General features: G+C 42.3%; 1 protein-coding gene across 1 annotated transcript in view; it reads left to right on the forward strand.

The window, feature by feature from the left end:
* LOC146672565 (NACHT, LRR and PYD domains-containing protein 12-like) overlaps positions 1-22360 on the forward strand; it is a 44248-nt gene that overhangs the window by 829 nt on the left and 21059 nt on the right. The window contains exons 2-8 of the mRNA XM_085401343.1: positions 857-982; positions 1067-1186; positions 3459-3537; positions 3699-3885; positions 4014-5811; positions 11599-11772; positions 18547-18726. Of these exons, the coding sequence (XP_085257469.1) occupies positions 894-982; positions 1067-1186; positions 3459-3537; positions 3699-3885; positions 4014-5811; positions 11599-11772; positions 18547-18726 (2627 nt within the window). The 5' untranslated portion in view covers positions 857-893. The remainder of the gene's footprint in view (positions 1-856; positions 983-1066; positions 1187-3458; positions 3538-3698; positions 3886-4013; positions 5812-11598; positions 11773-18546; positions 18727-22360) is intronic.

Genomic DNA, 22360 nt, shown 5'->3' on the forward strand with positions numbered 1-22360 from the left:
GTATTTCCGGTCTCTCCATTAAAGTCAGTGTGTAATGTTTCCTGGCTAACATCAGCTGTGTGCAGCTTAGTTCAGCACAAATCTGCCGCTCCATAGTTCACGGTAACGGACTCACAGCTGGACCAACGAGGCCGAGTGTGTCCGCCACTCTGAGCTACGTTCGTGTTTGTGTACTTGTAGTTTGTACTTTGAGTTCACTCAGAGCCCACAGAGGACGCAGCGTACGTGATGACGTCACAGCCCTTTACCTCCTTTACTGTCACTGTGATTAATATTTACACACGAGACACCTGCAGAGCTCTGACGCTAAGCTAGCACACAGCATGCTAACGCTAAGCTAACGCTAAGCTAACACTAAGAGTTCTTACAGACACGAGTTAAAAAGCTGCTTTTAGTGTGTGATCAGAGTCCAGGACTGAGAGCAGCAGCAGAGCTGATGGATGATGAATTACTGGATGGAAGAAGCTTCTCATTAGCAGTGAATCAGTGTGTGTGCAGTTCTCTGCAAACTCAGCAGGAAGAATTAGTGTGAAGCTTTAACTCTGCTGATCCTCTTTGAATCCTGGATCAGCTGAAATGTTTAAAATGTTGTTCACACATGTTGGACTGACTGAAGCTTCCAGTCACAGTGAATCAGTGTGTGTCAGTGAATGCATCGTGTGTGCTTCAGGCTCCATCTAGTGGACTGATAGCAGAGCAGCTGATGGCAGCTTCCTCTGCCTCACACTGCTGTCTGACTGCATCCAGCTGACACTGAGATGAAGCAGGAAAGAAGCAGCTGATATTTGGACAGCACACATGATGAAAGGAGGATTTCAGCTGATGTGCACATGAATGATTTGTGTTTCCTCTGCAGGTAGAAAGTGTGTGTGAGCTGATGTGAATTGAGCAGCATGGATCAGTGTGAGGACAGAGAGGAGGGAGTCCCTCCCTCTAAAAGCACTCTGTGTGGGGAACATGAGAGCCAGACCAAAGCTCAGAGGTGAGATGACCATCTCTAACTGTCCATGACTCTTCTCCATGTCACAGCTCAGCACTCACATCACTGCTCCACCATTATTCACAGGAAGAAACAAGGAACTAAACGTAAACATGAACCTGAAGCCAGCTCTGTGTCCTTAAGGAGTCACTGGTCTGAAGATCGTCTCATTGATTTTAAAGTCCAGCCTGTGTCTGCTGCAGAGAGGTGAGCTGTTAGCAACATGAACTCTTTGATTAAACTGCTCGATGTTGTTGGATATAAACTACAAACACGTCGTTCCCTCAGTCCCATTTAAACTGTCTTTTAAAACAAGCCTTTGGTTTCTAAACAACTGAAAACCCACTTCAGCAAACAGGAAGTGATCAGAGCGTCCGTCCACTTCCTGTCAGGCCCTGCAAACATTTCATATTGAAGAAAAGTAGTTGACATCTCACATTTTTACTCCACCACATTCAACCATTTTGACATTTTACAGCATGAAACTCTTGTCACATGACTCCTGTTATGTTATAGAGTCATGTGACCACCAGGGAGGGATTTGTATGGATGAAACACATTCAAATCAATCTGATTCATCAATGGAAACATTTTTGGTGTAAATGCAGCAACACTGAAAACGCTGAAGATAAAAACACAACAGATGAAATATGAACAAATCGAGGCTTTGAATACACGTGTGTGTGTTTGAGACACAGAGATAAATGGATTGTGTGTCTGTCCTATTGCTGCGTGAGGGTTTTATTGTAGATTTTGTGCGTGTACACTTTTGACCACGAAGGTGTTGAAAGGGCGTAAAACAGTTGGAGGCACCAGAGTGAACACTAGTGCTGTCAGTAGATTAAAACATGACTAATTAATGACACAATCTTCTGTCATTAATCCTGATTAATCACAATTACTTGATCAATAGCTGCAGTTACATTTTCCAACTTTATATTTAAGCCTGTAACAGACGTTTACACCATATAATGAAGTCAATGCAGAATAAACACAAAGAATGTTAAACGCTTCAATTCAAAGAGACTTTGAATAGTTTTCAGTCTTTAACTCAGCTTCTCTGCTGTAAATACAACTTTGTAACAAACATATATACTAAAAGCTAAGTGTGCACTAATATATAATAATATATAATCTATATTACTGCTGTTAATGAAAATGTTTAATCAGACTCATCACAGGGTTACTGTGGATTCATTTGGATTAATCACCATTAAACATCATTTTTAATGTAAACGAATCAAAGTTCATTTCATGAGCAAACAGACTCGAGAGAAAAGGGCAAATTTACACACTTAACATGTTTATTGAACATGTAAACATTGATTAACCTCCCGAATGAGCCGACCCCCCCAGGGACAGTCCTGCATGCTAATGATGGGCTCTGCTCTGTACCTGCAGGATTCTGTCAGCCACAAACTCCTCAGCTGATCCTGAATCTGAGCCCATCTGTCAAACAATCATTTTCTTCACAGGTCTGTGGAGGTGGCACTGATCCTGCAGCAGTCTAACACTCTCTGTCACTCTTCTTCAAGTCTTTGACACGAGGAACCAAAACTATGTTATTAACAACACTAACAGGTCTGCAGTTTGTCCACTTGGCAGTTGTGTCATCAGTGCTTTGCATCGTTGTGATATTTTAAGCTGGAAGTGCTTCGGTGAAAAGAAAATTCCTTCTGTCACGATGTGCAGAATCCTTCATGTTGGTCGGCTGGTCCGTCTTGTTATTTTTTTAATGCTCAAACTTTCCATCGAGAGGTCAGTGTGTGTTTGTCATCTTCCATATTGAGCTGATTGGTTCAGCTGCCGTCACTAACAGATGTGCTGCACATCTGCACGTGTGCAAAGGTAACTCTACTCGGACAAACTGCTCGAAGTGCGTTGATAGAAACATTTCAGGGATTTTGAGTCGTTCTGCATCCAGATGTGTCGTGTTAAAGGTTTTTATCATGTTAATCATGATAACAGATGAACCCCTAACCCTAACCCTACATGTTAATTTTGACAGCACTGGTAAATCCTTTTTAATGTTCTTCTGTCAGATCATTGATTAGACTCGACTCCAAATACGAGACTCGGAAAACTCAAATGAAAACTCAAATCAAACCAATGAGAAAAGGACTTCTTGTGTTAGAATGAAAACATATGGAAGAGGTCAGGTTTCAAACACTCGATGAATCTACTGCACAGTTACATTCAGGGACCTTTGGCCTCCTGAGAGCATTAGTTGATGGTTCATCACAGTTTTACCTTCCAGTGAGTGAATTTATCAGTTTGATGAAGTCTCAAAGTTTCCTCTGAGCTTCTGCAACATCATCACTTCCATCACTGATGAAAGAAAGTTCATAGAAAACAGAAAATATATCTTCAGAATCTGAGAGTCTAAAACTTGACAGACTTGATTCAGATGAAGTTATTTGAGCAGAAACTCCTGGATCTTTATCCTGTGTTGATCTAATCCTTCATGGTTCCTCCACAGAGTGGAGCAGCAGAGCTCAGAGGTTCCCAGTGGTCAGTCTGCCCAGCAGCATCAAACACAGCTGGACTCCATATTTATGGTCTGTACATGTACAACAACTACTGTTACATCTGTTCTGTTCACAGTCATCTCCATGCTGCTCTTTGTAGACCAGTGGATCGTCAGTGTGTCCAACATGGATCTGATGTTTGGCTCCATGATTTCAGTCTGATTGGCTCATTCATAAATATTCTGTTCCAGCTGCTGGAGGACAACATCATCACTTTTGTGAAGAACGAGCTGAAGAAGCTCCAGAAGGTTCTGAGTCCAGATTACCCAGAATGCTTAGAGAGTCAGAGGAGCAGCAGCAGAGAGGCGTTTGTGAAGATCACAGTGGACTTCCTGAGGAGAATGAAGCAGGAGGAGCTGGCTGACCATCTGCAGAGCAGTAAGAGGATTTATGTAAAGATTTAAGCTGCTGGATAAATGAACATTTCCCAGAGATGGAAGATGGAGCAACATGTTTTAAAGATTAGTTCTTTTTGGAATTGAGTGTTTATTTTTCTTCTCATTCAGAACTTCAAGCTCCAGTTTGTCATCGTAACCTTAAGTCTAAGCTGAAGAAGAAGTTCCAGTGTGTGTTTGAGGGCATCGCTAAAGCAGGAAACCCAACCCTTCTGAATCAGATCTACACAGAGCTCTACATCACAGAGGGAGGGACTGCAGAGGTCAATGATGAACATGAGGTCAGACAGATTGAAACAGCATCCAGGAAACCAGACAGACCAGAAACAACAATCAGACAAGAAGACATCTTTAAAGCCTCACCTGGAAGAGATGAACCAATCAGAACAGTGCTGACAAAGGGAGTGGCTGGCATTGGGAAAACAGTCTTAACACAGAAATACAGCCTGGACTGGGCTGAAGACAAAGCCAACCAGGACCTCCAGTTCATATTTCCATTCACTTTCAGAGAGCTGAATGTGCTGAAAGAGGGAAAGTTCAGCTTGGTGGGACTTGTTCATCACTTCTTTACTGAAACCAAAGAAGCAGGAATCTGCAGCTTTGAAGACTTCCAGGTTGTGTTCATCTTTGATGGTCTGGATGAGTGTCGACTTCCTCTGGACTTCCACAAAACTACAATCCTAACTGACCCTAGAAAGTCCACCTCAGTGGATGTGCTGCTGATAAACCTCATCAGGGGGAAACTGCTTCCCTCTGCTCGCCTCTGGATAACCACACGACCTGCCGCAGCCAATCAGATCCCTCCTGACTGTGTTGGCATGGTGACAGAGGTCAGAGGGTTCACTGACCCACAGAAGGAGGAGTACTTCAGGAAGAGATTCAGAGATGAGGAGCAGGCCAGCAGGATCATCTCCCACATCAAGACATCACGAAGCCTCCACATCATGTGCCACATCCCAGTCTTCTGCTGGATCACTGCTACAGTTCTGGAGGATGTGCTGGAAACCAGAGAGGGAGGACAGCTGCCCAAGACCCTGACTGAGATGTACATCCACTTCCTGGTAGTTCAGGCCAAAGTGAGGAAGGTCAAGTATGATGGAGGAGCTGAGACAGATCCACACTGGAGTCCAGAGAGCAGGAAGATGATGGAGTCTCTGGGAAAACTGGCTTTTGATCAGCTGGAGCAAGGAAACCTGATCTTCTATGAATCAGACCTGACAGAGTGTGGCATCGATATCAGAGCAGCCTCAGTGTACTCAGGAGTGTTCACACAGATCTTTAAAGAGGAGAGAGGACTGTACCAGGACAAGGTGTTCTGCTTCATCCATCTGAGTGTTCAGGAGTTTCTGGCTGCTCTTCATGTCCATCTGACCTTCATCAACTCTGGACTCAATCTGCTGGAAGAACAACAAACAACCTCCAAGAAGTCTGAAACAGGAGAATCTGCAAAGAAACACTTCTACCAGAGTGCTGTGAACAAGGCCTTGCAGAGTCCAAATGGACACCTGGACTTGTTCCTCCGCTTCCTCCTGGGTCTTTCACTGCAGACCAATCAGACTCTCCTACGAGGTCTGCTGACACAGACAGGAAGTAGCTCACAGTACAATAAGAAAACAGTCCAGTACATCAAGAAGAAGCTCAATGAGAATCTGTCTGCAGAGAAAAGCATCAATCTGTTCCATTGTCTGAATGAACTGAATGATCGTTCTCTAGTGGAGAAGATCCAACAGTCCCTGAGATCAGGAAGTCTCTCCACAGATGAACTGTCTCCTGCTCAGTGCTCAGCTCTTGTCTTCATCTTACTGTCATCAGAAAAAGATCTGGATGTGTTTGACCTGAAGAAATACTCTGCTTCAGAGGAGGCTCTTTTGAGGCTGCTACCAGTGGTCAAAGCCTCCAACAAAGCTCTGTGAGTACATTTGTACTCATGTCTTTACTTTTAACATCCAACTGTGTCAGTAATTTATTTCACCAGGCTTTCTGTCTTTGTATGAATTTGTATCCTAAAGTTTTGGGATTTCTCCAGTACAACTGTGACCTCTTTGATGCCTCCAGAACTCGGTGTACTCGAGACGCTGAATTCGCCAAAAACTCTGATCATCACTGCTGCTGTTATGTTATCAGTCTTTGTTTAAACACTTAGGCTGCATTTGCCTAATGTTGTGATACTTCATATTCACATGCATGCTCCTAGATTCATTTCTACTGCAGGTCTATTTTAGTCACAAATGTTGGTGAAACACTTGCTTTTACATGCATGGTGGGTCCTGCATTAAAGAAAGCATTTGAATTACTCAGTGAATCCTGGCAGCCAGAGAAACATCCTTAGTTCCACTTTAAACTAAACTCTGCTTCGGTCTTCCACAGTGTGTTTGTTGTTTCTTTGTTGTTGTTGGCCTGCTCTCTCCTCTCACTCCAATCTGGTTGCAGCAGATGTTTGTCCCTCCCTGAACCTGCAGACTTGGGTGCAGCACCTCAGTTCATCTTCAGTCTGAAACCAGCTGTTGTAGCTATATCCCCTCAAGCACACCTTCCCTGGTCATCTCTGCTGTGGTTGCTATAAAATTTAATCTTGATTTAAAAAAAAAAGAACAAAAAAAGTCAGACTTGATGCCATTTATTGGCAGCATGGTGCCTGTTTGTCTTTGATGATAAACTGCAGCACAGTCTAAAGCAAACCTTCTGACTTTATTGACTTTATGCATGTATATATTCTTCCTGTTCACCTTGGACACACAGCAGCTCTCTGTTTGTTGTGATTGGATCTAGAACAGCCAACATATCCTAATCTAGATGATTTCTAAGGTGGTATCTGGGAGGAAAAGTTAAAATCAGCTTGGATGGCCTGTACTGTATGATGGCCTTGGTTGCACCACATTGATAGCCATGCAGGGTGGTTCACTCCTTGGGCAAGAAGACCGAGGAGTGAGCCACCCTTGGTCAAAGCTTGGTCATTCAAGCTCACTGTTTTCCCCTTGTTGGTTGATGATAGTATTTTTTTTACCTGACTTATAGTCATCATTGTCTTCAAATGAACTCACACACTGCTGACTGCTGTAGCTTACCTGGCTGAGCAGGTGACCCATGCACTGAAGGTTAGAGTCGTGACTCCAGGGCCTGGTTTGAGTCTGCCCAAGACCATTTCCTGTGTTATTCTCCTCACTTCTCCCTCCCTTCCTGTCTTCTCTGTCCTATACAGTGAAGACAAAAGGCCTCAAGTTCTGAAAACTCTTCCCCTTCATCATCTTCCATCTCTCTCATCTAAAATCTCCAGTATTCTCTGAGTAGAGAATCTTTTCACAATCTTGAATGATAAGGATCCAAGTGGGTAAAGTTATTCATTTGTTGTGTTCCTATTTGCAGCTGGGATAGATTGTGAAAAACTATCGGCTGCCAAAATTACATCCAGTTTAGAAGACAAACATTGAGTGAAGTGTTTGTTTCATCATTCTTCACAACTCATCAACCAGGTGTCACAAACTGCAGCAGAACAGTACAAAGCATGTCATACTGGATGGCTGCAACAACCAGAGTTTTACCTACCTTTGGTATTTCTTGACAGCATGAGCGTAATATTTACTGAACAGAGTCGTCTTCTGTAATCTTTTCAGATTCAGATTCAGAACACTGTATTTATTTTCAAGGGGCAATTAGGATACTGAGCATTCCAACCGTACATACAATACACAAACATCACATTGGGGAGACAGGTCAGGCCAGGTAGCTGGCTGGTCAGCCGCTAGAGCAGCGACCCGGAACCGAACAGCGGAAAATGCACAACATCAGGAAAGATGAGGAGAAAAAAGAACTCCTCCCAGACTGAGCTCCAACAGGGAGATCAGTTTGAGAACAGAAAAAAATGACCTTAGCGCAGAGCACATGAAAACTCTTAATGCGCCATAGAAACACATGACAAGTAACAGGGATGGGTAAAAGGTGAGAGACAGCCGGTGTAGACAGCGCATCCGGGCCTGCAGCATTAGTAAGTAAGTAAGTAAAATTTATTTATATAGCACATTTCACAGATAAAAATCACAAAGTGCTTTACAGTAAGATCAGACACACAAGTTAAAATTAGTTAAATTAATTAAAAGCCCGTTTGTATAAAAATGTCTTCAGCTGCTTTTTAAATGAGTCAGTAGAGTCTAGACAGCGTAAAGACAACGGCATTGAGTTCCACAGCCTAGGTGCCAGTGCCTGAAAAGCTCGATCCCCACGTGTTTTAAATCTAGTACGTGGGACCACCAGTAGCCTCTGACCTGAAGACCTAAGTGCTCGGGATGAAGCATGAGGTTTCAACAGGTCAGAGATATACTGGGGAGCTTCACCGTGCAGAGCTCTAAAAGTTACAACTAAAATTTTAAAATGAACCCTAAAATTTACAGGCAACCAATGAAGAGAAGCCAAAACTGGAGTAATGTGTGACCTCTTGTTTGTACCAGTTAAAAGTCTTGCCGCTGCATTCTGTACAGACTGAAGGCGATCCAGAGCTGATTTGTTAAGACACGTAAAAAGACCGTTACAATAATCCAAACGAGAAGAGATAAAAGCATGAATAATCATCTCAAGTTCTGCCTTTGACACCAGTAGCCTGAGTTTAGAAATGTTTCTTAGATGATAAAAACAGTTCCGGACAAGTTGTTTAGAGTGTTTCTCAAGAGACATCGAACTGTCAAATATAACACCTAAGTTTCTAAGACTCGACTGAAATGAAGGGTCTAAAAAGCTGATATGCTGCCTAATTTCTGAGAGCATGTGATCAGGTGCAATAATCAAAGTTTCTGTTTTATCTGCATTTAACTGAAGGAAATTGTCATTTAACCATTGTTTGATTTCTGACAGACAATTATTTAAACAAGACAATTTATACAACTCAGAAGCTTTGAAAGAACAGTACAACTGAATGTCATCAGCATAGAGATGATAAGAAATATTATTGTAACGCCTGATAATGTGGCCTAGAGGGAGGATATACAGCAAAAAGAGAATAGGACCTAAAACAGATCCTTGAGGTACCCCAGAAGACGGAACTGATGTTTCCGACAGCACATGATTTATACAGACAGTAAAGGATCTCTCAGATAGATACGACATAAACCATTTTAAAACAACGCCAGTAATCCCAAACAAGTCCTTCAGCCTATTTATCATGATGCTGTGATCAACAGTATCAAAAGCAGAGGTGAGATCCAACATAACCAGAACAGTGTACTCTCCAGAGTCTGCTGCCATCAGAATGTCACTAGACACTTTAAGCAAAGCGGTTTCAGTGGAGTGCAATTTGCGGAAACCAGACTGGAAAATGTCCAGAACATTGTTCTTTTCCAAAAAGTTGTTAAGTTGTTCTGCAACTGTTTTTTCCAAGATCTTTGACACCAATGGTAGTTTTGATATTGGCCTGTAACTGCTTGGAAGAGATGGATCCAAATTTGGTTTCTTTAACATTGGTTCAACAATAGCTTGTTTAAAATAGCTGGGAACTGAGCCAGTATAAAGAGAAGTATTAATTATTTCCAGAATACAGGGGCCAATAGAATCAAACATACTAATGAAAAATGATGGAGGAAGTACATCAAGGTGTCTTGAAGTCAGTTTCATTCGACCAAGCAGCGCACTGATGTCCTGTAAGGTAACAGGAGTAAAAGAGGACCAGGTATCAGGGGTAAGCAACGTTTCAGTGTGATACTGAGAGGATGATGGAGAAATATTAGACATGACAGCAGCGACCTTATTAACAAAGTAGTTTAAAAAGTCATTACAATCAGATTTAGTATAGACTGGTACATGAGGAATATCAGGAGAGACAATGTTTTTAATTGTATCAAACAATACTTTCTTTTTTGAAGCTATTAGATTAGCAAAATATTCCGTTCTGGCATTTTTTATCATGTCGTTAAGTGAGAAAATTGATTCCTTGAGATGTACCCTATGGACCTCAAGCTTGGAAGCCTTCCATAAACGTTCTAATTTGCGACAATATGTCCTAAAATTTCGAATACTTTCATTTATCCAAGGACAGAAATTTGAAGAATGGACAACATTTAGTTTCAGAGGTGCCACCGTATCTAAAATAGATTTACATTGATTGTTAAAAGACAATCCATATCATTTTGAGCCATGCGAGGGACAAACATGGCAGAAAACCTTCTAGCAGCATCCTGGTTTATAATCCACCTTTGGATCATTAATTTAGGAGGTGAAGGATCCACGTAAAATGACAAATTAAAGAATATACAACTATGGTCACTCACATGGACATCTTCCACACATACATCATGTATATTTAAACCCAGGGAGAAAACAAGATCAAGAGTGTGGCCCTTCGTATGTGTGGGGCCAGAAACATGCTGCTTAAAGTTAAAAGACTCAGTGATAGTGATGAGCTCAGCAGCAGTGTTACAGGAAGCGTCATCAATATGAAGGTTTAAGTCTCCCAATATTACAACCTTCTCCAGTTTAATGATCGATGTCAGAAGGTCGTTAAATTCAGTTAGAAAGACCCCAGCAGGTCCAGGAGGTCGATAGATTAAAATACAATAAAAGGTTTTCAGAGAACCGACCTTCATCATCTGTGACTCAAATGAAGAGAAAAAGTCAGAAGTCACCAGTTTGCATATGAGTCTGTCCTGGTAAACAGCAGCAAGTCCTCCACCACGTCCTAAAAGACGCGGAGTTCCAATGACAGAACAGCCAGACAGGCAGATTTCATTCAAGTGGACATAATCCTTATTTTGCTGCCACGTCTCAGTCAGACACATAAAATCTAGAGACTCTTTGATAAAAAGATCATTTAAAATAAATGATTTGTTCGTTATAGAGCGAACGTTAAGCAGGGCGAACCGAATTGATGACGGTTTATCTGCGGAATCTACAGCCGACTGCAGCGGTACTTGAATTAAACACCTGTGCAAACCTGTGGACCTGCCGGGCAGGGCAGCGACTCCAGAGTTGGAAAAAACTTGATCGATGAGCAGACGTAGCTGTCACCAGCAAAACGGGAAATGGATGATGGACACAGAGTGAGCAAACTGCTTTCGAGCCATGGGGCTCGGGTCCCAGGCGGCGGCGTAACATCCCCAGCAAACGACAGGAGAGGAACTGGTCGCAGACACCGAGAGTCACCCAGCAGCAAAGCAGCTAGCCTCCGGTACCTTCTCCGTTTCACCTGGACGCCGGCCCTCGTTCCCCTTTTTCGTCTCTTGAGGGTGGAAATGCCGCGGGTTGTGCACAGTAGCACGCAGTCAGGTGCGGAACACTCCAGAGGAGGAGGAAAAGTTTTTCTGTAGCTGTCCCAGCTGTCACAGTAGATCTCCATTGAGTCTTTGATGTTTAACAGTGTATCCCGATCATATATTAAAGCAGCAGAAGAAACGTCAGTATACAAAAGAGCAAAAAGTATATTGCAAACGACAAGTGACGGCAGTGAAAAACTACACTGTCAGGATCAGGCTCTAAATGTACAAATGGATCTGAGAAGATTTCCAATCATATTTCTACTAGATTTACAGTTTGTTTTCATGTCGTCTGACTCAGAAGGTGGAGCAGGTGGAGCTTACAAGGAGTAAGTGCTGCTATAGAAGAAGAGTTGTGTTTTAATGAAGCTATTTAGTTAACCAATAATTGTATTGCATGCTGGCATTAAAAAATGTTTCATTTGACTGATTTAATTAATTTGTGTGTTTGTTTTTTCTTCCAGACTGAGTGGCTGTAACCTCTCAGAGAGAAGCTGTGATGCTCTGTCCTCAGTTCTCAACTCCCAGTCCTCTAGTCTGAAAGAGCTGGACCTGAGTAACAATGACCTGCGGGATTCAGGAGTGAAGCTTCTGTCTGCTGTACTGCAGAGTCCACATTGTACACTGGAAACTCTCAGGTCAGGATCAACACATCCCCACTGCTGATAATTAAATTATATTATTTTATAAACAACCAAGCTTTATAGAATTGGCAGGTAGGGATGCAACGATACCAATTTTTTCAAACCGATACGATACCGATACTTGGATCTGAGTACTTGCCGATACAGAGTATAAAAACCAATTCTTCTATCTCACACACACACACACACACACACACACACACACACACACACACACACACACACACACACAAATGCAATGAATTGGAAGACAGGTTTTATTTTATTCTCTGCCGATAAAAATTAAAATCTTAATAAAAATGACCACAAAAAAATTTCAAGTGAAAAATAAGCACTTCTGTTAAATTATTGCGGAGTGTCCACATTGTAATTTAACAAAATATCACTGAACTATTGGCACTGTCTCGAGCTTTCAGAATAATAAATAAACACTTCTGTTTGGAATAAAATAAATACAAATTAGGTTTGAGAATAAAACAAACTTTTAAATTATTGCAGAGTGTCCATATTGTAAACAAACAAACAAAATAACGAAAGTATTTGGCATTGATGAACAAACTCCTCATCTGCCCGTGGATCATCAGTCCACTGTGCCGTTAAACCAAGGACTGACATCGCGCACATACTGCTTGTCTTTACCTCTTCAGAATGTTTTGGCACCATTATCTCCCTGATGTATGGGCGGTTGCGAATTTCATATCGCAGCTCGAGTATGCTTAGAAGGCGGTGCAATCCTATGTTTTCCACGACCGGCATTGGCTGGTCATCCAGAACGATAAAATGAGTCAGAGCCTCTGTTATTTTAACTGCCCGTGCATTTTCTCTTGACATTGTTCATCGCTTTTCCAAAACCTGAGTTAAAAATTGGCTGTTCCGGTCCACACTGCTGACATTTTGTTTAGCCTAGCTACAGCAGCCTCCAGTTTCTCTTTTTTATCTGGAGCCGCCAGTCTCACTCATCTAACCCTGTGCCTGTTTAGCATGGGATGTCCCCCTAGTGGCCAATCAAAAAACTACAACAGAAATGACAAGCCACCCTCTGATTAATGAAATAAGTTAGTATCGGTTCATGGTATTGGTTAACTTTTACGAGTATGAGTACACACACATTTTACAGTATCAGCCCCGATACCCGATACCAGTATCTGTATCGGTGCATCCCTATTGGCAGGTGAACTTTTCTTTATCTTTGGATTGCTTAGGAGGACCCCCTGATGATCCTCTAATCACCTGAGCCAAGGTGTGAAACTGGGTGTGGGCCCCAATCAGCCAGTTTCGGGTGTGTTCATTGTGAAACCTGGCCCCACCTTGTCATGCGAATTCCTGAGGTCAGATGGCCCAGGATGTGAGTGGGCGTTAAGGCGTCTGGGAAGGGATCTCAAAACTGGATTATAGATGGCAGAGAGTTGGTGTCGTAAACCCCCGCCTCTGTTCAAAGATGGTCGCTCACAGTGGACATAGATGGCTTCTTTCACTCCTCTTTCAAACCATCTGTCCTCTCTGTCCAAAATGTGAACATTAGCATCCTCGAAAGAGTGTCCTTTATCCTTAAGATGCAGATGGACTGCTGAGTCTAGTCCTGTGGAGGTGGCTCTTCTGTGTTGTGCAATGCGCTTGTGAAGTGGCTGTTTGGTCTCTCCAATGTAGAGGTCTGAGCATTCCTCGCTGCACTGTGCAGCATACACCACGTTGTTAAGTTTGTGTTTTGGCGTTTTGTCTTTCGGGTGAACCAGTTTCTGTCTGAGTGTGTTGCTGGGTCTGAAGTACACCGGGATGTCATGCTTGGAGAAAACTCTCCTGAGTTTTTCTGATACACCGGCTACATAGGGGATGACAATGTTGTTGCGTCTGTCCTTCTTATCCTCCTTCGCTGGTGTCTGGTCTTCTTTTCTGTGCCTCTTTGCTGACTTTAAAAACGCCCATTTAGGATAGCCGCACGTTTTGAGTCCTTCCTTTACATGTGTGTGTTCCTTCTTTTTTCCTTCAGGTTGAGAGGGAACATGTTCTGCCCGGTGGTGTAGGGTCCTAATTACTCCAAGTTTGTGTTCCAGAGGGTGATGGGAGTCAAAGAGGAGGTACTGGTCCGTGTGTGTGGGCTTCCGGTAAACTTCGATGTTGAGTTTGCCGTTCTCTTCAATGTGCACAGCGCAGTCCAGGAAAGGCAAACAGTCATCCTTTGTGTCTTCCCTGGTGAACTTGATGTTTTTATCCACAGCGTTAATGTGCGCAGTGAAGGATTCCACTTCTTGTGTCTTGATTTTGACCCAGGTGTTGTCCACATATCTGTACCAGTGGCTGGGTACTCTTCCTTTGAAAGAGCCAAGAGTCTTCCTTTCCACTTCCTCCATGTAAAGGTTGGCTACAATAGGTGACACGGGGGAGCCCATGGCACAGCCATGTTTTTGTCTGTAAAAGCCTTCGTTGTATTTGAAATATGTAGTGGTGAGGCAGAGGTCTAACAGGGTGCAAATCTGATCGGGTGTGAAGTTGGTCCTGTCCTCCAAGGAGCTGTCTTCTTGTAATCGTTTTCTGACCGTCTCCACGGCCTCTGTGGTGGGTATGCAAGTGAAGAGAGAGACTACATCAAAGGACACCATGGTTTCATCTGGATCCAGGGTAAGTTTCTGAACCTTTTCGGTGAAGTCGGTGGAGTTCTTGATGTGGTGTGGGGTGTTCCCCACGAGAGGCGCAAGGATGGTAGCAAGGTGTTTTGCAATGTTATACGTGGCTGAGTTTATGCTGCTGACTATGGGTCTGAGTGGGACAGCTTCCTTGTGGATCTTCGGAAGTCCATAGATGCAGGGTATGGCATCTCCTGGGTAAAGGCGGTGATATGTAAGGCGGTCAATAATTTTGTCCTTTTCAAAGTCTTGAAGGCAAGCTATAACTTTCTTTTTGTAGCTGCTTGTGGGGTCTCGCTTTAGGGCTTCGTAGGTATTGTTGTCACTGAGGAGAGTAGTGATCTTTGTATGGTAATCTGTAGTGTTTAGGACCACGGTGCATCTTCCCTTATCAGCTGGTAAAACAGTGATGTTGTGGTCTTTGCTCAGGGAAGCGACGGCCTTCTTTTCCTGTATTGTGAGGTTGGATGGAGGGACTTTGGCACTGGAGAGCGTGGCTGAGACTTTCATCCTGATTTGCTCTGCTTCTGTCTGTGATAATTTATTAATCCGTATGGCAGATTCCGTGGCTGTGATGAGGTCCACTATGGGCAACTGTTGTGGAGAGATGGCAAAATTGAGTCCTTTGGCTAATACTCTCTTTTCAGGTTCATCCTGGACATGTTTAGCCTAGCTTAGTACAAGGACTGGACATGGGGGAAACGGCTCTCATCACTGGATCAAAACATGAAAACAAATCTGAAGTAAAGTTTTGTTGAAGTGAACTGTGGTGGTGCCCAATGTTCCCTCTAAGCTGTGCGCGTGCGCAGTTGTGCACTGCTGGCATGGTCTCTGCGCACAGGAAATCTGTGTTGCGCACAAAAAAAATATCAAATCTCAATTGAAATTAAAATTAAAACTTTAACAATTCTGTTTTGCAGTGTGAGTCAGTAAGTGACCGGCTGCTCCCGTATGGGATTAGAACGATGCCACCTTATCCCATAGTCCAGCCAATGATGCGATTCACATTCGTATATAGCAGGGGTCAGCAACCTTTAACACCCAAAGAGCCACTTGGACCCGGTTTCCACGCAAAAGAAAACACTGGAAGCCGCAAATACTTTTTGAAATCTAAAATGAAGATAACACTGCATATATTGTTTTTTTTACCTTTATGCTTTGTGTGAACAACTAAAGTAAGTAAAGTTTATTAATTAAGCGCTTTTCACAGACAGGCAGTCACAAAGCGCTGTACACAAATATTAAAATAAACAATACAATCAATAGACATTATACACAATGTAAAAGATCAAATGTAAATAATGTAAAGAATATAAAATACGTAGATCAACAAAAGGCTTGTTTGAACAGAAAAGTTTTTAACTGCTTTTTAAAAGAATCCACAGAGCAACTAAGGTATGTTGCTTATGAAATCCATGAAGTGCTACAGAGAAAATTACATTTTATTTATGTAATTAACACATTTTGAACTCTTAAAGAAATATAACAAAGGAAAGCTGAACTAAAATGATCCAGCAAACAAAAACTGCTGTGAGCCGCCACCCTTATATCTCCTTTGGGCTTTTGGAGCCTTGACCTGACTTTTGAAAAATAACTGGGAAAAAAGCTCTATGCTGCTAAAAAAGGAAAAATAGATATTTGCAAAATTCTGCCTAAATATGTATTTTACCTGGTTACTGTGTGTGGCGGGGCGTGGTCTGCAGCGCCGCTGCAGGGGAGGCACCTGAGTGGCACCCGCAATCACGCCTCGCCACCTTCAAGTCTGTGCTCTCTCTGCTGTTGTGTTGTCGGGCTGTGAGCAGCAAAGCTACAGCCGGCTGTGTGCGTACAGCAACCGTGTGTGAAAAGTGGTCAATAAAGAGATGCTGAAAAGCGCGTTCATGCAAACATCGTCGGGTCTGCCGTGATATGTTTACAACGGGACTTCTGCTCCTGAACCTCTGCGCACAGCGTCTGCAAAACGGGGCTTTCATCTTTACACAGGACTGTAAGCTGCCATCTGTGAGGCGTGAGCGCTGTTTGTTTTTAACATAGTTCACGGTGGAGCTGCTGACATAATGTGGATCCGAAGATCCATAATTGGCCTACCTGGGGTCGAAAGTCTCGATAAATGCACAGCGTTTCGGCGGGTATACCGGCTTCTGCGAGTGTAACGCTTATTTTGAGCGGTGAAAAAATAAGATAATATAATTTTATTTTTATATTTCAAAATCACAATCTTCCAATTTAGAACTGCACGTTAAAAAAAGAACTAAACACAAATAAAATACACTTCAGCTAAATACTTATAATTTATTTTCCCAAACCACCCGGAGCCGCACTATAAGGACTAAAGAGCCGCAGGTTGCCGACTCCTGGTATATACGCAGCTAATCAACATGGTTGACAGGCTATGACAGCGTCCTTATGTGCCGACACCGGTGTTTTAGCTAGCAAAGTGGCGTGGCTGATGTGGAGTGAAACCACGTTAATGACAACGTGTACAGCCTATTTCCCCAGCCTATTGATCCCCGGGACCTGGTGTTTCCCCCCCTTCACGTGTACGTAGCGCACCAGTGTGATTAATAAAGTATTGTTGAACCGTGAAAAAAAAAAAAATGACAACGTGTACAACCATTGGAGATGTGAGCAGGACAGACGGAACAATTGATGGAAAAAGTGTGGACTTTATACCAGTTTTTAAATTGTGTTGATCGGCCACGTAAAACCAGAGTTATGATAAAACTATCTGCAATGTTTGGTTTTCTTCCTGAATACTATTGTTGTTTATAACAACGATAGTATTCAGTATTTATTGCAACAAACTTTGTGGTTTGCAAAACTCAGTAACTTTTTTGAAGAAGTAACTATATAATTAATTTCCCAACATTGGTCATTATTTACTGTATTTTGCAGACAGAGATACAGACTCTCAAGTCAAGTCAAGTTTATTTATAAAGAACATTTAAAAACAACCTAGGCTGACCAAAGTGCTGTACAATACAAATATAAAATACAATAAAACACAAGTACATAAAACACCTCACTGATAAAACAATAAAATAAAACAATAAGTTAAACCTTGCTAAAAGCCAATAGGAAGAGGTGAGTTTTAAGAGCAGTTTTAAAAGTTCCTAGGCTTGTGGAGAATCTGATCTGAGGAGGTAAACTGTTCCACAGTCTGGGTGCAGCCACAGCAAAAGCCCTCTCTCCCCTAGTCTTTAGTCTGTACCTGGGAACATCTAAAAGCATCAGGTCTGCTGACCTCAAAGATCTCCTGGGGCGGTAAATGCTAAGAAGCTCTGCCAGGTGCCAAGTGTGATGTTTTCAGCTGGAGTGATGGTCAGGGTGGCCTCCCTCTTCTCTTCCTCTTTCATTTGTAAAGCAACTTCTGCTGCTTTCATTCATTTGGAAGTCCTGTAGCTGAGTTTGGGAGAGACTAACAGCCTCAGCAGCAGAGGGGAGAAAGGCTGTAACACCACCACTTTACTCTGTTCTACCTGTCACATCATTTTATCAGGAAACAAATATGCTCATGTTTTTACTATGTTTGTCTTGAAGATGTAAGAAGATTACATGGTGCTTTTTATTATTGTGTTGGTTTGTTTCCTGTCTCTTGGATGGAGCCCAGCTGTGCGTGGCCCCTGGGCCTGTGGTCAGAGTGTGTGCTGGATAATCCGGCCCAGGATGAGGCCAAACAGACATGGGATGAAATGTCTGTCACATATTTGAGCCTAATTTAAAAACATCCTCCATAAATGTTTAATAATAACAATAATAATAAAGGGTCAGAACATGACTTGTTGCAATGAAAATGAGCTTGTAGTCTGTCTGCTTTAATAATGTGACTGGAAAAAGGTGTTGGACTTCAAATATGTCCATTTCTTTCACACTTCACCTTTAAAAGTGAAGCCTTGTGGTTCCTGGAAGGAAAAACACGACTTTTTCATGTTTTTATGATAAATGTACGACTTTAATGTGAAACGTTAAGAGTTTTTTCTCTTGTTGTGTTTGTTTGAAGCTGCTTCCTGTTGGCTTCAGCTGTTTGGAGTTTCCATTTTCTAAACTTCTACATTCTGAACCTTCTTCAGCTCTGAACAGATGATGAAACACTGACCGATTTCAAGCACTTTGTCTAATAAACTTACATCTTTCATTCTTTATACAGATTGTGGGACTGTGGTTTGTCAGAGATCAGCTGTGATTATCTGGCAGCAGCGCTGAAGTCCAACCCCTCGTATCCCAGAGTGCTGGACCTGAGTGGAACCTACAACAACCTGCAGGATTCAGGAGTGAAGCAGCTGTGTGTTCTTCTGGAGAATCCACGATGTCGATTTGAAACTCTGAGGTCAGTCACATGTTTTAGTTTTCAGTTTTTCAGTTTTCAGTTTTATTTGTCAGAACCAGCTTTTGGAGAAACATGAGTATCCTTGCAGGTCAGATCTTATCAGTCACACCTGTTAGTGCAGCTCTCCTCTAGATTGTAGTGCTTGTTAAACTAGGATGATTTTAGGAGCCTGGACCGCAGATCCGACGGAAGATATTACTTGGAAAGGCCAAAGCAACCTATTAGAGGTGTTTGCACTAACATAGATAAATACTCAGATTTACATCTTCATTGTCTCACAAAGGGTTGAAAAGTGAATGTGCACAGAGAGGTTGGTGGTGAGATGGGCACTTCCAGCACTGTAGATGTGTTCCAGCTCAGTGTTCATGGAAATAATCCAGAGAGCAGGATTTCTTGATGAATGTCACATCTTCTTAAAGTTATAATCCACAGGGAAAACTGTAAGTAAGTAAGTAAAATCTTATTTATATAGCACATGTCTAGATAGAGATCACAAAGTGCTTTACAAGATATAACAGATTAAAAAGACAAAATACAAACAAAGTTAACAAAAAGCAATTTTAAAAAGATGTGTTTTTAGCTGTTTTTTAAAAGTAATCAATGAATCAGCGGATCGTAAGTCCTGAGGAAGGGAATTCCACAGTCTGGCGGCCACAGTAGCAAAAGCTCTATCACCCCTAGTTTTCAATCTCGTATACTGAATGACAAGTAGGCCCTGACTACTCGACCTCAGAGACCTACTAGGGGCATAGGGCTGTAAAAGTTCAATAATACAGTGGGGCAAAAAAGTATTTAGTCAGCCACCGATTGCGCAAGTTCCCCCACCTAAAATGATGACAGAGGTCAGTAATTTGCACCAGAGGTACACGTCAACTGTGAGAGACAGAATGTGAAAAAAAAATCCATGAATTCACATGGTAGGATTTGTAAAGAATTTATCCGTAAATCAGGGTGGAAAATAAGTATTTGGTCAATAACAAAAATACAACTCAATACTTTGTAACATAACCTTTGTTGGCAATAACAGAGGTCAAACGTTTACTATAGGTCTTTACCAGGTTTGCACACACAGTAGCTGGTATTTTGGCCCATTCCTCCATGCAGATCTACTCGAGAGTAGTGATGTTTTGGGGCTGTCGCCGAGCAACACGGACTTTCAACTCCCGCCACAGATTTTCTATGGGGTTGAGGTCTGGAGACTGGCTAGGCCACTCCAGGACTTTCAAATGCTTCTTACGGAGCCACTCCTTTGTTGCCCGGGCGGTGTGTTTTGGATCATTGTCATGTTGGAAGACCCAGCCTCGTTTCATCTTCAAAGTTCTCACTGATGGAAGGAGGTTTTGGCTCAAAATCTCACGATACATGGCCCCATTCATTCTGTCCTTAACACGGATCAGTCGTCCTGTCCCCTTGGCAGAAAAACAGCCCCATAGCATGATGTTTCCACCCCCATGCTTCACAGTAGGTATGGTGTTCTTGGGATGCAACTCAGTATTCTTCGTCCTCCAAACACGACGAGTTGAGTTTATACCAAAAAGTTCTACTTTGGTTTCATCTGACCACATGACATTCTCCCAATCCTCTGCTGTATCATCCATGTGCTCTCTGGCAAACTTCAGACGGGCCTGGACATGCACTGGCTTCAGCAGCGGAACACGTCTGGCACTGCGGGATTTGATTCCCTGCCGTTGTAGTGTGTTACTGATGGTGACCTTTGTTACTTTGGTCCCAGCTCTCTGCAGGTCATTCACCAGGTCCCCCCGTGTGGTTCTGGGATCTTTGCTCACCGTTCTCATGATCATTTTGACCCCACGGGATGAGATCTTGCGTGGAGCCCCAGATCGTGGGAGATTATCAGTGGTCTTGTATGTCTTCCATTTTCTGATGATTGCTCCCACAGTTGATTTTTTCACACCAAGCTGCTTGCCTATTGTAGATTCACTCTTCCCAGTCTGGTGCAGGTCCTACCATGTGAATTCATGGATTTTTTTTTTCACATTCTGTCTCTCACAGTTGAAGTGTACCTCTGGTGCAAATTACTGACCTCTGTCATCATTTTAAGTGGGGGAACTTGCACGATCGGTGGCTGACTAAATACTTTTTTGCCCCACTGTATATGGTGGTGCTTGTTGTTGAAGAGCCTTAAAAGTTAAAACCAAAATCTTAAAATGGACTCTAAATTCGACAGGAAGCCAATGTAACTGCATAAGCAACGGTGTTATATGTGAATATTTAGAAGCTTTCGTCAAAAGTCTTGCTGCAGCATTCTGAACGATCTGCAGACGCTCCAAAGAACCTTTGTTTAGACAAGTAAACAGGGAATTGCAATAGTCCAGTCGGGAAGAGATAAAAGCATGAATAACAATTTCCAGTTCGGTATAGGATATTATAGAGCTCAATTTAGAAATATTTCTTAAATGATAAAAGCAAGACCGAACAAGAGATTTAACATGACTATCTAACGTAAGAGCAGGATCAAGGATAATCCCCAAGTTCCTGACAGATGGTTTTACAAATGTTGAAATAGGACCAAGAGCATTTATTATACTGGGTATATGTCTATCTGGGGCACATAAGAGGACTTCGGTTTTATTTTCATTTAGTTGGAGGAAGTTTTCAGCCATCCAGCCTTTAATGGTTTCCAAGCACACATTTAAAAGCTGCAGCTTCGAGGCCTCTTCCGGTTTAAAAGATATATAGAGTTGGATATCGTCTGCATAACAATGGTAACAAATATCCTCAAAAGGGCTCAAAATGTGCTGGAGAGGGAGTAAATAAACTAGAAACAGTAATGGCCCTAGCACAGAGCCTTGTGGCACACCAAAAGACAGGGACGCAGAAGATGATCTATACTTAGAAACTGCCACAGAAGAATATCGTTCAGAGAGATACGAGGAGAACCATTTCAATGCAGTCCCAGAGACACCGACCCAGTATTTCAGCCTGTTAAGTAAAATATAGTGGTCAACAGTATCAAAGGCCAACGTAAGATCCAACATTAAGAGAACAGAACATTTACCTGCATCGCTTTGTAACAAAATGTCATTAGAAACTCTAAGAAGGGCTGTTTCAGTGGAATGAACTTTACGAAAGCCAGATTGAAATTTGTCGAAAATACTATATTTATCTAAAACTGCTGTAAGCTGCTTAGCCACGATCTTCTCTAGAATCTTAGCAATTAACGGAATTTTTGAGATCGGTCTATAATTGCTAGTGAGAGATGGGTCCAGCATAGGCTTTTTTAACAAGGGATGTATAACAGCAGTTTTAAAATAGGCAGGGACTATGCCCGAGGCCAAGGAGGTATTAATTATAGTAAGAATACAGGGACCAGTAGAGTAAAAGACATTTTTGAATAATGATGCAGGTAAAAAAATCAAGAGAGCAAGAGGATAATTTTGTTGCACTAACTATTTTTCCCAGCTCTAGTAGTGAAACAGGTGAAAAACCTTCTAAAACAACAGGCCGAGCTGGCGTGGGAACTGACAGCGCAGACGCTGAAAAAGACAGGTTTTTCCTTATGTTGCTAAGAAAAGTTTCACAATCTTCAACAGAAGAAATAATAGCAGCAGGTGGAGCAGGATTAATAATATTAGTAATAGTATCAAATAAAACTTTAGGATTACCTCTGCTC

The sequence above is a fragment of the Rhamphochromis longiceps genome, linkage group LG3 (assembly GCF_057381845.1).
Source record: "Rhamphochromis longiceps isolate RC_006_pf linkage group LG3, R_longiceps_female_GT1.1, whole genome shotgun sequence".
Taxonomy (NCBI): Eukaryota; Metazoa; Chordata; class Actinopteri; order Cichliformes; family Cichlidae; genus Rhamphochromis; species Rhamphochromis longiceps.